Here is an 18427-nt window from a genome sequence, read left to right on the forward strand (position 1 = left end):
CAGGGAGAAAGCTAAAAATAATAAGGGACATTTTTTTTAAATATTTCTCTATCATTTAAAAAAAATCTTGCATTTGTTAACTGGATAAGCACCCTGGACAAAGTGTTTCTTTTGAAAGGTGACCCAGGAGCACAATCAGTTTAAATAACTTGCACAAAGTAAAAAATGAATACATATATAATATAGGAAAAGGAAGAAATTAAATCATGTACACTTGATTGTATGGATTAGTTTATTAACAGCTGAAAGCCTTACTCCCTTACAATAACTGCCAGACAGTAACATAATAAGACAATAACATATCTTAAATTAATGGATATTTTCTGAACATTTTGATCATCAGCGTCACTGAAGATTGAAGAAAACCAAACATCATAGAGGGACATAGCAAAAATATGAGGTGAAACCATGAGCATTTTGAAAGCCATGTGTTATACCTCTCTTCTGTCCCTGATTTTGCAGAAGGTCCCTAATGTTTGTCCTGTCTCACCAACAATGTTTCATTTTCTGGAAAATTACTGAGATTTACAGCCAGTCAATGATGACAGGCATTAGAGTTTCCTATTTCTTATTCTTCAGAAAACGCATACTAATGTAAAACTTGCTACATTATTAACGTTCTAAACAACTTATATTGATATTTAAAGGGTATCCTTCAATTTATATTTTATTTTTTATATATATATATATATATATATATATATATATATATATATATATATATATATATATATATATATATATATATAAGACAGGTGCCCTGAAGGCAACAGTTACTTGTTACCACTTATGTTACAGTTATACTGTACACTCAAGATTGCCTGCAACGTGGCGTCCCAGCCCCTCTCTGCCGCAGACACACCTCTCACCAATAGACAACGACATGGCATTTAGGATCACTCTGTAACCCCCCACATAATTGGTTGTGGCTAAAATCTCACAGACAGACTGTGTAGGTTACGTTTTTACTTGTAATCAAGATCTTGAGAAACCGGTAGGTTTGAATTAAATGTATAGAATTACTCTCGTTTTACGTGTATTATTCTGCTTGTAACTTTATTTGGGGTTTCTGCCTTGTTTATTATAGGGGCACAGCTGAGTGACAGTGAAGCCTCAAGTTGTTGGGGTTCCCGATATAAATCAGCGACACAACCGCATAAAATAGCTCCAACTGCACACTGTTGCATTATTTTTTTTTCGGTCTGCACGATCCATGGGATGGAGCTCCTTGGTGTAGTATCTTTACTGCTGGCACTTGCTGGGGAGGTGTGCAGTAAGCCCACCTACCGAAAAGAGAGGGTCTACCAGGAGCCTGAGCTGAGCGATCAACTGCACGAAGATAATAAGAGTTTCCAGTATGACCACGAGGCCTTTTTGGGAAAAGAAGAAGCCAGGACTTTCGATCAGTTAACTCCCGAAGAGAGCAAGGATAGATTGGGGTAGGTACAGCTGGTTGTGTCCATGTTTTGGAGTGACAGCTGGAAGGCAAGCCTTCTGCATGTCTGTGGCAGTCTTGGGAGACTTGTCGAGGCTTAATTTTGCTGAGTAAGGAGGATGTGTTTAGTGTACTGAATACTAAGCTGATAATGTACTATAACTCCTTTAACTAACATTTTTATTTAAGAATTGTTCACATAAACATAGCACAGGATCACTCAGTATGGCTTCTACCTTTTTTGACGAGGGAATAAGTAATAACGGCTTTTAAAAGCCCCCACAATGCAGAGTTATACGTAGTGTGTATGTTAACGATTGGTTGCGTATTTGTGTACTTGTATATGATACACATTTACATGTTTGTTGCATTGGAATGTGGGTCACACTGTCAGGTTAAATACGTAGACATCAACTATGGAATGCACAGTGAAAGGAGTATTCCCATTAATTAAAGTGGTGATAACGTGGCATGGGAGGTCCCAGGGTTGCACCCAGGAACACTTCCAAGATTGCAGGCTTACTGGGTTTTAAATAGTACTTAGAACTGTAGTGTGGAATAAATGCAACACATCAAGTGGTAGTTTGTTGCAACATAAAAAAGCTGCCCCCACTAAGATATGTCAGATGCAAGCATAGTAATTAATATTACTATGTTTGAAATTCTTTGCATGCTTATTTGAAAAAAAAATACTATTAAATATCAAGTTAATAGTGGTAGTAAACAGTTACTGGGAGTTTTCCATGAGGAGTAGTTTATATAACTGTTCTGTAACTGTTTTATTACTGACAAGGAAGTCAACAGTCTGTACATAACCAGGATCCTGTGTGTGTGTATATGCGTGTTTGTATTATATATATATATATATATATATATATATATATATATATGTGTGTGTGTGTGTATTTCATCAGGGCTGTGTATTGTAATGTGTAGTACTGTACTTGATGACAGTGTTCCTGTTGTTTTTCCTCAATGACAAGTGACTTCAGCTACTTTTGTTGTTTATAATCAGTGTGAAACCTGGAGCAGTGCATGAACCATAACTTAATTCAGAACCACTGATACTGGATGTTTACATCTGATGTAGTTGCTGATAGGCTTTTACTGGAGAAACGGCATGGTGTAATGTAGTGATAACAACAAACAGCTGCATTAGACAGATGCAGGAAATAGGGTACATAGACATAATATTTTAAATGTTCTATGTGATGCCCCTGCACTGGCCCAGTAATCAAGGAGCCTCAGTCCTCACCACTGGCAACAGTGAGGGACGTACATAATGGGAGGATGACAAGTACACACACAGTAAAGTACAATTTCCCTTAAGAGCACAAAGAGATCACAGTCAGTGTGGGGCTGGTTTCTCCCTCTTTCTCCGGATCCCCAGTAAGACTCCCCACTGGCACAGCTATAGGATTAAGATCTCAGCCGAGTGGCCAAGCTAAGACCTCCAGCATCCTCTCTGTCCAACCAGTGCTTTTTGTCCCTGCCCAAGTAGCTGAAACACACACACTTTGAGATTTGATTGATATACACACACACACACACCTGGGAAAGGCTGGCACAGGTTTACTAGCTATGTCCCCTTCTGCCCAGACTGTAAGGTATAGCCAGCTGCCATTAGCCACCATCTACTGTAAGGCCCTTACAAAGGGTGTCCAGTCTTACTGTGTAATGTTACTATTATTCCAAATGGTGGCCTTGACCAAGACTTGCAAGGCTATTTTTAGGAGTGGCCTGTACAGTGTCACCAAATACATATGTAAGTACTTTAAGAGCTTAAATATGTCTCACAAATATCAGCCTCAAAGATAGGTTTAAATATATTTAATAATAAAAGAACAAGGCAATACTTGGAAAACAAACACAGTTACTTCAAGAGTTCAAAATCACAGGAAATATTTTAAAACAACATTGCAGGACAGTCTCAAATAAATACAGAAAACATCTAAACTAATCTTTACTATATTCCTGTCTATATCTAAAAGAGATGCTATGCCCTAAGTCTTACTTACAGATAACACACATGCAGAAGTGCTGAGTGGATGTTTCTATGTCCAAGACAAGATACAAAATGTCCAATCTCTCCGAGAGAGAGTTCTTAAGTTAATAATAAACATTACTGCTGGGTTAGCTTGGATGACATCACTTTTTGTCACCTGACTTCAGTTCCCAGCCTAAACAGATTCTAATAGAATTTTAACATCTCTATGTGAGAAGTACATATCTCTCAGAAGTTTGCAAAACTTTGAAGTCGTAAAACAATATAACGCTTTTACATTTGAAGCCTAGTAATTATTTCTGTTTCAAGACAATACAAAAAGTCCTAGCTCTAGACATTGTGTCTGCTTGCTGCATTGAAACTAACTTTTACAGCCCATCGTAAAGCACTTAATTTCAACTATTTTCTTGAAGTTTTGTAAGTTAATCTTCTATGTTCCGGCAGGGTATGCTATGGTTACATTCTTGAAGCTTAGTACATAACATAAAGTTCTGTATAAATCATATCAATATTCACAAATGACATATGATTATTTACAAAATTCCAGATAGCTGGGCTGGCAGTGTCACATCCTATATCTGTCAAAGTGTATACCATAGAAGGCAGTATGGCACAAAGCAGCCAAACAGAGATGATTTGCAAAACAACCACCAGCACTATGAATTCTAGAATAGACTTTAATGTAGTGCAGTAGGGTATCTGGTAGTACTATACAAAGAAGTGCTAAACTATACAATAAGAAACCTAGATTGAGGGAACAGAACATATGAGAATCGTAAAGAGATACATTGTGATCAATATAAGACAGTAAAGAAACAAGATGAAGAAGTTTTATGCTCAAACTCTTTGCCGCTAGCATAGTGGAAAAAGGAAGATGTTAACCAAACACAGTGTTGCAGAAGACCTGAGTTATGCAGGAGGTGGAACAGCAGATAAGTCCAGTCTTGTGAATTATCTAAAGTATTGGTAACGGTGCATTTTATATGCCATATACCTACAAGATGTTGTGCCTCAAAATGCAGTCATCCCAACATGTCATGGAGGAGCAAGGAAAAGTATGGTGTATAACAGTAATGCATAGCAGGACTGTGCTACACACTAGTGAAAAATGTACCAGTAAGTGAAAATGCTGAAGCTCTGATGGGTATGGAATTGTATGTACATGTTAATACATACAGAACATTGGTGATGTAACATGCACCACATTTGCAAAATGTTGGAGCCATATGGTGAAAGGAGTAACATGGTGTTGCATAATGGTGCATATCAGAACACCATGGTACTTCTATGGCAGGACAGTCATTTTTCACCTTAGGAAGACACACTTCACTCTGGAAGGAAGTCTATATACATATATATGATGTGCAAGTGCAGACTCCATTGTGGATGCATCAGAACAAATCGTACAGCTCAGAAGTACAACAGGAAGTATCCTGCATAACTACAGTATGTGTGAGCAGTTGCATGTATGTAGGCTACTGCAGGAGAATATTGCACCTCATAGGAGTGCAGCACAGCATAGTCCTGGTGTATAAATCATATCTAATTGCACACTAAAAAACAACCAAAGCAGTGCAATGTACAGGCCAGATAGATTAATTGAATGGCGCGTATAGTCGTTATCTGTGTCACTAGGGGTGTATGCAGTTTGAGCTGAAAGCTTTATTAGCCAGACGAATAATAGAATAACAAAATGCAGGGCAAAACTTTTGTATACATTCACCAGAGAGATTGTAATGGTGAGGAAAATAAAATATAAGTCTAATGGAGTAGTAAAAAACAAGCAGGTAGTGCACACGTAGGTGAAGTGATAACAGGTCAGTGAACAAAGTAAAGAAGAATTTCATGGGTTGCATATTTGGAGATGTTACCTGCACTACAAAAAATGTTAATTAATACAAGTTACAAATATGTAGTACTAAGTAGGGGAGAGTAGTGTAATTGATATACAGGAGCTGCATTTGAAATCCGTGACAGTAAAAAGTAGCCCAGATGATAGTAGCACATTTTAGAAGTAATGGGACAGGCAAGCTATACCAACCACATAGTTAATCTCCCTTCTTTTTCTTTCCTGTTGGCTGCTGAGCACCAAAATGTCCAGCACCATTATAATCCAAGTCTGATTGTTCCAGTTTTGTGTGTGTGTGTGTGTGTGTGTGTGTGTGTGTAGTATTGACCTTAATATTCTCTCTGCATTGAACAACTTTCAAAAGTAATTCAGCAGTCTGCTGCAAATTGTGTCAGCTGCAGAACTGTATTACACAACACAGCACTGTACTCTTACCACTGTTCCTGAATAGACACTGTTGCAATTACATATTTCACAGCTGGTGGATGGTGACAGTATTACTTGTTACACCTTGAGGTACAGCAGCCATGGCATTTGGCTGTTTTATCATTTTTCATCACACTTGCTAAGCTTTATTCATATTGGCCCCAGTGATGTGCCAGGATAGTGCGCAGCTCTGTAACATTGCTGCTTGGGTCCGTTAGCTATGGCAGCTGATACGGGCAAATTATGGGTACAAGCAACAGATATGGTACATCAGAATGCAGACTAATATATTTATTTATTTGCATTTGTTAATCTGGGTAGAGTTCTGATCCATGTGGACATTTTTTCAAGTCAGCCTGGGAGCACTGTCTGGTTAGTAATTTGCTCAAAGTTACACAGTAGGCAGATGGTGGATGAGAGAATTAAACTCTAGATTACAGGATGCTGCTCATTAGTAGTGCATAGCCTTAATTCTCTAGACTAACTGCCATGCCAGGTGGCCAGTATAGCAGTAGGCATCCACCTTGCCATTGGTAAAAGTTCTCCTTCTGCACACAAAACCTGTCTAAATTCTTGTTAAGGGTTTCAGCATTTTTAAAAGACTATATGAAACATACATATAATGTAGCAGATATGGCAAATATGTATTTATAACTCTACAGATCTCAAAAGAATCTAGCATCTATTAATTTTTGTAGGTAGATTATCTCGGCGAGAACAGTCAATATGATGTTGAACAGCTCAGATTCATTGGCCAGGATGGATTGTTGACTAGATTCCCAGGTAAGAATACAAGACCCATCTACAAGCTGTCTCATACATGCATTCTTTTAAGTGTCAATATAATGATATGCAGCTGACTTCTGCCAAACCTATCCAAATTCTAGACTACTCCTTCAGTAGTGTGATGGATACTGGTGTAATAAAACATTTGTATAAGCCAGTGTTACAACAGTGAATATGTAGCAATGTGCAAATCTCTAACGACACTCCTAGATAGCAGGTAGGACTTGGGAGACCATAGTTTCTTATCCTGGACACAGAAGCATGCTGTCATATATTTGTCTTACGAAACACACCATGGCACATCACGTATAGCTAGGCAGATGTAATGTGCCATGTAGCATCTACAATTTCAGGTTAACAGGCTCTGGAGGCATGAAATTGTGACCTATAAACTATTGCAAGTAAACTTTATTTATCTCTCTGCAAACTGAACACAGCTAAACAATGCAGTCCTGGAGCAGACATCTATACAGCTGATAACTAGTAGATAAAACATGGTCAGGAACATATATTTCTCCTTTCTTCATGTTTGTGTGACCTCAGAATTATTTTATTACAAGGAGTGCAGAAGGGCTTGCCTCTTGAAAACTGATGTGTACACATTTTTTATTGATGCTGTTTTGTCAGATTATTTGATGTCGTGGTTTATTTGATTTCGATGAGACATTGAGGTGGTGATTCAGTAGTTTAGGTTTATTGATACTTGATTATTTGGCTAATAACAGTTTTGCACACGTTTATTCTAATAAACAGATTTATGTAGTTAATAGTGAGGCGTACATAACCACAAATGTTCCTTTTCCACTGGAATGGGTTGTTTGTCTCATTATCACCCATCTTTGAGGGGTCATATTGTGGTTAGAAAATTTACCTTTTTATTTCCAAAGGTAAATGAGGGTATACCACATTTTTATATACTTTCTTGTAAGGGATATATCGTGATTTGCAGTGTGCCTATGCAACGCTTATACAGCTTAGTGGTTGTACAGGGCTGTGAAAAGAAAACCTGAATATTCAAATGGTGACAGTCTGTGCAGCTGAGCAGCTAGGTGTGTCCAGTTCTGCAGTAGGTACAATGCTAAACAAGCTTAATTCAACCAAAGTGGAACAGATCAAACACTACTTTAATGGAGAAAAGTAGTGACCATATGCAGGCTAGCATAGATCTCACAGTGCTTAATAGCAGGAGATGGAGCAAACCGGCAAGTGGTGGGGGAAGCTTTTGGCAAGCACTACATTGGACTAACCTGCAGCACATAAATACTTGCTGTTAGGTGTTTGGTATGCTGGACAGTTACTGGCTTCATGAAAGGAGAGTATAGAGCAGTAGGAAATAGGGAAGTATATGCTTCTCTTTGAGTAAGTCTGCTTGTTGAAAAAATAGGTAGGGGGAAGGCAAGACACTTATTTATTAGTAGAGCTAACCCTTTTCTTATAAATGTTGAGGAAAAAGGGTTGATGGGGAGGACGATTGGGAAACGAGATGATAAGGGGGAAGAGTAGGCAAAAAGGCACAAAATGGTGCAAAGAAACAGGTGAATGTATGAAGATATAGGCTGGATAAACACACAAAAGATGGACAGATGATAACCGGTAGGAATAGACAATGCATAAGGAGTGGATTGTGTTGCAGGTAGATTGGACTACTAGGGGATGTCATATGTTCCTTACCCAGAAGATGAGGAGTCTACTGGTAATACCAGATGGTGAGAATAGGAGTCCTTCTAATTTAACTTGTTGTGTATGACCAGGTAGCCATTTGTGCATCCAACTTATTATGGCATAATTTACTTTTAGATCCTTGAGTTTATTTATGATTCTGTCATGGGGCATGGAGTGAAACACTTCAGCTAGATTGGGTTAAAACTGCATGTACAGAGAAGCCTTCATATTGTGTGTTAGTCACATTCTCAAAGAAATTTACAGGGCTAAGCATACAAGAGCTACCTCTGACAAAACTGTAACGTTTAAGTTATGGAGAATTAAATTTCCTTTGGCTGCTTATGTTCCATAATGATTCTGTCTTAGTCTGTGATTAGAGTTCCTATTGGAACAGCAGTATTTTGCTTCTGAGGATCAAGGTAGTAGGTATAGTTATTGATGCCGTATAAAGAATGTAGTTTTGGATTGCACAAATTAGATTTGCTGGCATCTCATCTGGTCCCATGGAATGGAACTGGTGTTTCTGACTTTAACGAGGACAGAGGTGACCATATGGTGGGATCATGTTGCAGGGAGGAAGAGTGATTGGGGTTCTCCTCTGTTACAATATTCAAACCAAATCTTATAGGTTCATAGGTTGGTACTAGGCTATCGGCCTTAGGACCTATACAAGCCTAGCCATAACATTTCCCTGGCTATTTCTTCCCACAGTATTTATTTCTTAATGTTAGTGTGTTGGTAATACCTGTTGGCTCTGTTTTGATGATATACTTTTGTTTGTGTACATAACATTTTTGCTCTTCCCCTTCATTTTTTGGATGTGATTGTAGAAGACTTTATTATCGTCATCCTTCCTGATGTAAAGTCGTGCCTTGAATGAAGCTTTGCTTCTTGTGTATGTTTTTCTGAGTTCTTTATGAATGGAGGAGTTCTTTGCCTAGTTGTTTTGGGTTGGGTTCTTTTTGAATGGAGGAGTTCTTTGCCTAGTTGTTTTGGGTTGGGTAATGTCTGAAGGCTTAATATACCCTTTTCTTTTGGTTTAATAATGGTGTGATTTTCTAACTCTACCACTTCTGTTTACTGCAGAATGTTCCACTATATTTATGTCTTACGGATACGTATTTGTAAATTCAGTCATATAGATTGTTGTAGAGGGCTGTGCGTGTTTCATCGCTAGATTGTGTGAGCCGCTAATACTGAGTTCCAGTTAACTGATGCAAGGTGATTTGTTCAGGGTGTCATAACTGTAGTTAGAAAAATCTTTAAGGGCTGTGTCATTTTTATTAGGTTTGTTATGGTGTATGTGATCGTCACAGCATCATAGTTAGAATGATAAGGGAAAGAGCCTTTTCGGTTAACATGGACAGCTGACATGTTTTTTGCCATCTGTCAGAGTTTTTAACCATCTGTTCACGATTATTAATGTTTAAATCAATTAGTTTTCTGCCCTGTTAGTGTTAGTGGCCGAGTAATAGTTTTCTCAGTCAGTGGAAGGATGAGTGAAGTTGCTGAGTAGAAAAGTGTTATTCATTGTATGTTGGGTTAAGTTTTGAGGGAAGTGGTCACATTCTCGAGGTGACATGGAGTGGTTGTGATAACATATTACAAATTGCAGCTAGTGAAGTTTTTTGTAATCAGAGTGTGAGGAACCTTGTGCCCACAATTTGTTTCTATAACCCTGTTTTTGGAAGATGGACATTTGAAAATGATGTATTACCTCCAGTGGGCTGAACCAAGTGGAAAGAGTTGCACCAGGTTTTTGTGGAATGCAGGATAGGTCTTTGAACTTTGTCTCTGAAGCACAAAACTCAGTGTACTTAATAAAAGGTACGCCTCTAAATAGAGTATTTTTGTAGTTTGAATCTAAACAGTTTTGTATATTAAATGTCACTGAATGTGTTTGTTAGTCAGATGCTTTATAGCCCTTACCTCCTTGAGGAAGATCGACAGAGGTTGCAGTTTGCTTAAATGAATTACCTGTGCAATTTTTTGCTAGAAGTTGGCTAATCATGAGTTTATTAATGTACTTATCAATATCTCCCTATTTTATTCTGGACAGGAAAATTGTTGCCAGAATAGACAATGATAGTGATGGTTACGTGACTACAGAAGAATTGAAAAACTGGATTAAAAGAGTCCAGAATCGATATATATACGAAAATGTTGCAAAAGTGTGGAAGGATTATGATATGAACAAAGACAGTAAAGTTACTTGGGAAGAATACAAGCAGGCTACGTATGGCTACTATTTAGGTAAGTCTGTATTTAAACAGCTGTTGTAGTTTTACAACTGTCTTTAGTGGATTTTATTTTTTCATTCCTTTTGCCAGCTTTGACCATTGAGCCACATCTGTATTGGCCCATTCATTCCTCCCTTCTCCTTGAAATAGAAGACTGTATTTACAATAGTTCAATAAATAAACTAACAAACTTAGGGTCTACATTGACCAATTTGAAGTTTGCCTAAATAGACGTCAGTGGAGAATATAAAAAGAATATAAAAACAGTTATCTAATGCCCATTTAACCATTGCTGAATCATTTCTCAATCTTGCATGTCTAGGTAATGAATTCCATATACTTCCTGCCCTAATATGAAAGAAAGAGCTCTTTAATTTTGAATTGGAAATAGGAATTTTTACATCTAAATTTTTATTCATTGTATTAATGCCATGATCAATAAAGTCAGTGTCTAATATGATGACCAATAATTTGTCCTTACGGCATCTGTATGTCATAATAATGTCACCTCTTAGAAACTGGTAAGCCCAAGAATATAAAGACAAATATACCGGTCTTTCTTTACAGGATATGTTTTGACAGCCATCTGTCTGCCTGGTAAAGGTTTCTTGAATTCATCTCTTCTTCAGTTACAATACATTTAATGCACGTAAAGTTCCCCATACTTGGTATTAGGTCTTGTACTTGTTAAATCGATATTTTAATAACTCCTGAATATCTCTAATTGCGAAACATCGAAGGACATTCGTCATAAGGCCATAACATTTCCTAATAATATTTGTCACATGAACTTCAAAGTTAACATTTATAGCTACCATAATACCTAGATCTCTCATTACCTTAGAAGACACAAACCTGATTGTTCAGGGCCTTAGGATATTGATGATGATTATTATTATTATTATGCCAAAAAATATAGAATAGTACATTTTACTTTGCTAAATCTCATACCTTTGGTTGTTGTCCATTCATTTAGGTTATCTAAGTAAGATTGCAACAGATACCAATCACTAGTATTGGTTACAGCCCACCCTATCTTAGCATCGTCAGCAAACTTACTTAATCGTACAGTGTTAGATTTTGGACATTCTCATATCACTAAACCAAATAAGAGTGGCCCCAAGACTGAACCATGAGGCAGTCCTCTGGCCATCAGTCTATTCTTGGAGTAAGAAGTTTTAATTCTTACTCTGTTGGTTCTACCCAGTAGCCTTTTAGATACCCCTATAGCTACATAGCCAGAGTTACTGGTTCTCATTAAAGTCATTATGACCGTTTCATGGGTGGGGGGCTTAGCCAGATCAAAAAACACACCATAAATAACTACTGAGTTATCCAATGAGCTAACAATCTACTCATAAAAACTTATCAAATTAGTAACACATGATCTTCCCTGCAAGGAATCCATGCTGATATATATCAGAGGTAAAGTCCAGAACTTGCTTACAGTAAAGCTAGTGTTCTCTCAAAGCACTTACACAATATGCAAATAAAACTAATAGGGTGATAGCTCTGTACCATATGGGAACTATTGCAGCTTCTTTGCACAGTTCAGGAACAAATGCTTCATTGAATGATTTTTGGAACAAGTAAGTTAAACATGGGATCAACTTTTCAAATATTCACCCATTAAGACCATCTGGTCCTGCTGCTGAACTTTGATTTATTTTAGATGGGGCTTGTTTTACCATTTCCTCATTCATATCGGGGTCTGAATGGAGAGATAAGTCAGCAAGCAAAGCAGAATAGTATTGCTGAAATTGAATTCATCTTCAACTCTTTGTGAGTACCTTCACGAGGTGAACCCTGTTTATCACAAAATCTCACCAAAATGACACTGATATTTAGACTGTATTTATATAGCATATATCATGGATAGAAGTAGGTCAAAATCATGGATAGAAGTAGGTCAAAAAAAAAAAAAAAGATAGCTGGGTGCACAAGACCCAAGATTTTAAAAAAAAGTGCCCGATCCTGGTAGGTGCACTTGTGCCAGGACTGGAAAAAATGAAAGTGTAGAATCCTCAAAATACAGAAACAGTGCTACAATGTGGCTAGGTCAGGCCCAGGGGGAAGATGGCCCCCCTGTTGTAGAAGGAAGTAGCAGTCCACACAAATCCGAAAAGCTGATAGGCCAAAGAAGAGCCATAAAGACGATAGAGTGGACTATTGAGGATAAAAAAGAAATTATGTATTGTTACTATTTTTGAGAAAGCCCAGAATTTCCAGACACAAAATATACAAAAAGATTGAGAGAAATTAGAGGAAAGAAAAATATTTCCACGGGAAAAAACTGTAAGAAGCGTCAAATAAAAATGCGTGTTCATTAAGAAAACAGATGTGTGAAAAACGGTATGTAGACCAAGAAACTTTGATCTGTTTGGAAAAAAAAAACATCTGAGGAAGTGCAGAAATATAAACAAAACCTAGAGATTTTTGAAAAGTATAAAAAAGAAATATGGACATGGAAAAGAGAGAGAGATTTGATATGGTAAAATATTTACGCAAAGTTGAAAGCCAAATATTTGAAGAGAAATACAGGCAAAGGCATCCAGATATGGAAAATTTCACAATAAAAAATAATATCACTGAGAGGAAATGTAGAAAAGAAGATAGTAACGTAAAATTAAAAAAAATAGAAGTTATGGAATGCCTGCGAAGTGAAGGATTTGGTATAGAATGTCTAAAACAGGTTACATCACAGGGTGATGGAACGAGTCCCCAGAGTAAGAAGAAACGGGAAGATCAGGAGACATCTGAAGAAGAAATATGGACATGGGAAAGAAAAAGAGATTTAACATGATGTAATATTTATGCAAAGGAGAAAGCAAAATTTAATCAATGCAAAAAGAGCAGCACCAAAAATATTAGAAATACAGGCAAAATAATTCAGACATGGAAAACTTTATAGTACAAAAAATAAGAAGGCAAAGAGGAAAAGTAGAAAAGAAGATTAGTAATGGAAAAGTTAAAGAAATAGAAACTGAAACTCAGAAAGCACCACAGCAGGACAGAACAATAGACATCCAAATTAAGGAAAAATCAGTGGAATGGGAAGCAACTGGGCAGCTGCCATATGAAGATATTTTGGAGCCTTCCACAGGAGACCAGTATAAACATTCACTTGAAGCTGGACAGCAAGGGAAGGAGCAGGAAATTGTGGCAACTCTGATGAAGTCAATGTTGAGGAGTGATTGGCGAGTGAGTTCCCATATGACAGAGCAATGGATGACACAGGATGAAATTGTGCCACAGGAAGATGATATAGAACTCTCTATAGAATGCTCACAGGAAATGGAGAACAAAGAATGTGCCCTTAGTTTAGAAGAAAATGAGCTAAGAAAAGAGTTGCTTGATTTAATAGAACTAGACATATTAAGATCAATAAAAGCAATAGACTGCAGAAGGTCAATAAAGACCCAAAAAGTCAGAAGTTTGATAAAACAAATGAACACAGGAATTAGGACTGTCCATAGAGATCCATGTGATATAACAGAAGTAAACAGGTTATATTACTGTGTAGCTAAATTAATAACGTATAAAATTCTCCCACAAGATCTCAGGGTAGTAAGGGAAAGCAAGGGGAGAATTTGAATACCATCATGGAAGTATCTAATACAGAAAACTATAAAGCAGTTAAGGCAAGTGTCACTATTAGAAGAGCATAGAAAAATGAACAGATCTACAAAAAGATGTGATAAAAGTAATGGATCAGGATCTATCTTGCACTTTTTTGCAAATAATAAACTGAAACCGTCGGCACAGCCAGAAACCTTAGAAGATATACAGATAAATATAGTTGTCACCTCACAGTAAGATGTTGTCCTGTTCAATTCTCAGCTAGAGCGTCTTCTGTGTGGAGACATGCGTGAATGGGCGTACCTTCGTTGAAGGTTGTGCGTCAGGGCCGGCAACTCGGCATGTAAAAATCTACTGCAATCATTAGTGGACCGGAGTTCCGCTGTGGCGGCCCTAACCGGGGAAAAGCCGAAAGACACAACAACAACAAAATAAGCAATTTATTGATCACCCCAAAAAGTTCTGTAGAGAATTGGGAAACAAGGCAAAAGGAATTGAAAGATCACCCAAAAAGAAGAAATAGATACATTTTGGCGAAAGATCTTTGAAGACCCTGTGGAACATAACAAGATGCTAAATGTATAGAAGACGTAAAAGAATAAGAAGTTCACAGGTACAGGATATGAAATGGAATGAGGTAATGGCCAGAGAGATTGAGATAAAGTTAAGAAAAGCCTCCAGATGGAAAACCCCAGGCCCAGATGCGGTACGTAACTTCTGGCTAAAAGTATTAACATCTTTGCACAAAGATTTAACCATGAGTAAGAACTATTTATATGTGCACCCCAAATAGACACCAGTCTGGTTAACAACAGGAAAATAAATGCCCTTACTTAAGAGTGAACCTGCAAGTTATCCCAAAAATTATAGACCAATAACTTGCCTTCTGACGACGTATAAACTATATACCAGAATTGAGGCAGACAGAATTTATAGTCATTTAGAAGAAAATTCAGTCATGGCAATAAAACAAAAGGGGTAGTAAAAGAGTCATATGGAACAAAGGGTAATCTGTTGCTAAATAAAGACATAATGAAGAAAAGGGAAGAATCTAAATATGGCATGGATTAACTACAAAAAAGCATTTGATAGTATCCCATATTCATGGATAAAAGACTGTTTAAAAATGTGTAAGATACACCCTACACTGATCAAGTACATTACAGTGACCATGAAACCGTGACAAATCACTTTAAAATTAAGCATGATAATGGACAAGTTACTATTCCAGGGATAAAAACTCAAAGGGGGATATTCCAGGGTGACTCCCTGTCACCACTGCTAGTCTGTCTTGACCCATTAAGCTGTCTACTTAAAAAGATTAGGCCATGGCTATAATTTGGCTCTTAGAAAACAACAAAGTGAAGACCTCACATCTTCTGTTTATCGATGATTTAAAATTTTATAGCTGATCAGATGAGGAACTGAAAGCACAACTGCAAGTAGTCAAAACTTTTTCAGATTATGTAAGAATGTCATTTGGTCTTGATAAATGTGCAAAAGCAACCTTTAAAGCAGGAAAACTGCAGCACCAAGAAAACCTCAGTTTCGGACAAAAATGTGACATAAAAGAACTTGAGCAAGAGGGAGTGTATAAGTATTTGGGAATTGATGAAGGCTGAACATGAACAAATGCGAATAAAACTTAGTAAGGAATATTTTAGAAGACTTGATCCTGAAAACAGCGTTGACATCTAGGAACAAATTTCAAGCTGTAAACCAATTTGCTCTTCCTGTCCTAACTTACAGTTTTGGAGTGATTGGCCCCGAAACATGTTGGATAGATTAGACAGGAAAACAAGAAGGATGCTTCATGCTCACCAAATGATTTATAAAAATCAATGCATAATAAGATTACATATTCCCTGTTCCGAAGAAGCTGTGGGCCTCCTTGAAATTGATTACATGTATAGATCTGCAATCATGGGACTCCACACTTATCTGCTGACCTCACAAGACACAAACATAGTGAAAGCTTTGTAACATGAGGAGAATAAGTCTAAGATAATTTCTTTGCTTAGTCTAGCTGAAGCATATCGGCGTCAAGCAGGAATGGAAATCAAAAACAGAAGTAGATAAAAATCAGGCAGCAACTGAATGTGCCAAAAAACAAAAAAGAAGGAATATAAGTTGAAGGATCAGATGAGAAGGCAAGAAATGTGAAAAATGCATAAATATAGATGCAGTTATAGAAAACTTCTGGAAGAATCTCATGTTGATCAGGAACTAAGTTGAAGGATCAGATGAGAAGGCAAGAAATGTGAAAAATGCATAAATATAGATGCAGTTATAGAAAACTTCTGGAAGAATCTCATGTTGATCAGGAACGAATGCAGGAATGGTTAAGGAGAGGCGAATTCAAACCAAGCAATGAAAGGTTAATATTGGCGGCACAAGATAGTGGGCTACATACATGTTGGTTTACAAAGTCCATTGAACATGTGGAAGAAACAGACAAATGTAGGTTTTTCAAAACATAATTGGAAACAGTTGCACACCTTGTTGCTGGTTTTGACATACTAATGGCAGGAGGATTTTATACTGAAGGGCATAATAATGTGGCAAGACTGTTGCACTGGGTACTGTGGAAACATTATGGTATTGGAGTGGTGAAAAACGCTAGAAACATGAACCGCAAAGCATCATAGAAAATGATGAAGTCTACATCACATAGGATCACCCATTACCACCAGTTCAAATGATAGATGCAAGAAAACCAGATATAGTGGTCCATGAAAAGAAGACAAAAGTAGCATTGATCATTGAAATCACCACACCCAGTAACTACAGTGTCTTGCTTACAGAGAGACACAAAGTCATAAAATATCAAGATTTGTAGGCAGAAACTAGATCAAAGTAGAAAAAAAGATACCCCAGTTCCAATAGTAGTAGGAGCAACGGGGTCTTATGAAAATGAATTTGCAATCATATTTTGATATGTTACCAGTACATGCAACCCCATACAGAGTGCAGAAGGAGTCATTATTGTGCACATTGCAGGTGCTGCGAAGAGCACATTTGGCTGACATCAAAGATTGAAACAATGCTAATATCATGAACTTTAATTATACTTTGACTTGAGAATGGGGGTCCGTTCCTGTCATAGTATTAGAAACACAAAAGATTTGGAGAAATTAAAAATAAAAAAAAAAAAAAGACAGTTGCCTGTAGTATGGGTAGACCTTTCCCAAGTTCATTTGAATCGGTGATTGTTTGCATTACTGAAAGAATCATCTAGACTGTAATGTCTTAAGTGTATAAGGAAGTATAATAAGTATGATAACGAAAGTTTATCTGTTACATATACTTCATAATTAGATCTCAGTCTTGTCATTAGGTACATTTTTTGAATTTATTATAATTGTTCCTATTTGAAACAGAAGGAGAATTTTTATATCTTTTTTACAAACTTATCTAAACTAAGAAGGAAAAAGATAACTGAAACTTCAACAGGCAAGTCTGTCACCCTTATAGGGTGTGTTCACTCCAACTGGGACATGATAGTCTATCACACTATTAACAAAATTGTAAAAAACATCCTAGTGGTAGGAGCTCTAGACCTGTATTACAACCATCCTGATTTAAAGCAGTATCCAATAAGCTAAGTTCCTCAAGCTGCTTCATTCACTATTTGAATTTAAACATTTGTTAAACTTTCAGTTATGGGATAGTTTAGCCTTTGATGTAACAGGAGCTATCCAGCCTACATTGGGATTTGGGTCCCCAGCAAGTACACCTAATTCAGAAAATTCTTCCTAATAAAAGTTGCTCATCCATCTTTTTTGACATATTACTGTATCAATTTTGGGTCTTCCAGAAAGATTTTGGTATCTTTCAACATTGTGGTAGCACTATCTAGAACAGGTCTAAGTGTTTTCTCCACATAAATGGATAAGGGCTCAGTGAACCATCCAATTTTAGAGACCTATATAAAATAGGGATAGTGCGATTATCAACAGTAAAATAGTCAAACAACTCTTGAATAATCAATACTGTCATCAACAGGCATTAGACCAAAAAATGGACTTTGTTAATAAAGCCATCTACTCTATATTTAGCAATGTTAACATAAGCAGTAAAGTCACTCAACATAGTAGGCATCTGATCCAGATAGAGATCTCTAGTTATAAAATTCATAAGAATCTTGAGAAGCCACCTATGAGACCTGTCCTCTGTAGTAGAGGATGGGTCACTGAGCCCTTATCCATTTATGTGGCGAAAACACTTAGACCTGTTCTAGATAGTGTTACCAGTGTGTTGAAAGTCACCAAAAGCTTTCTGGAAGACCTTTATGTCTGGGCTGAATCGAATTTGCATGATGATGCTTTTCTTTTTGCCACAGTTGATGTGAATTTAGTGTTTGCTGTTATTCCTAATGATGCTGGAGTTGATAATGTTAGGCAGTTTCTGATTTCACATACTGATTTTTCCACCACTAAGGAGGA

General features: G+C 37.1%; 1 protein-coding gene across 1 annotated transcript in view; it reads left to right on the forward strand.

The window, feature by feature from the left end:
* Positions 1-869: 869 nt before the first annotated feature.
* RCN1 (reticulocalbin 1) overlaps positions 870-18427 on the forward strand; it is a 228789-nt gene continuing 211231 nt past the window's right edge. The window contains exons 1-3 of the mRNA XM_044059691.1: positions 870-994; positions 1088-1439; positions 10223-10416. Coding sequence (XP_043915626.1) covers positions 1219-1439; positions 10223-10416 — 415 coding nt within the window. The 5' untranslated portion in view covers positions 870-994; positions 1088-1218. The remainder of the gene's footprint in view (positions 995-1087; positions 1440-10222; positions 10417-18427) is intronic.

This window comes from Protopterus annectens, chromosome 17.part0, assembly GCF_019279795.1.
Source record: "Protopterus annectens isolate FY-2018-M chromosome 17.part0, PAN1.0, whole genome shotgun sequence".
Taxonomy (NCBI): Eukaryota; Metazoa; Chordata; order Ceratodontiformes; family Protopteridae; genus Protopterus; species Protopterus annectens.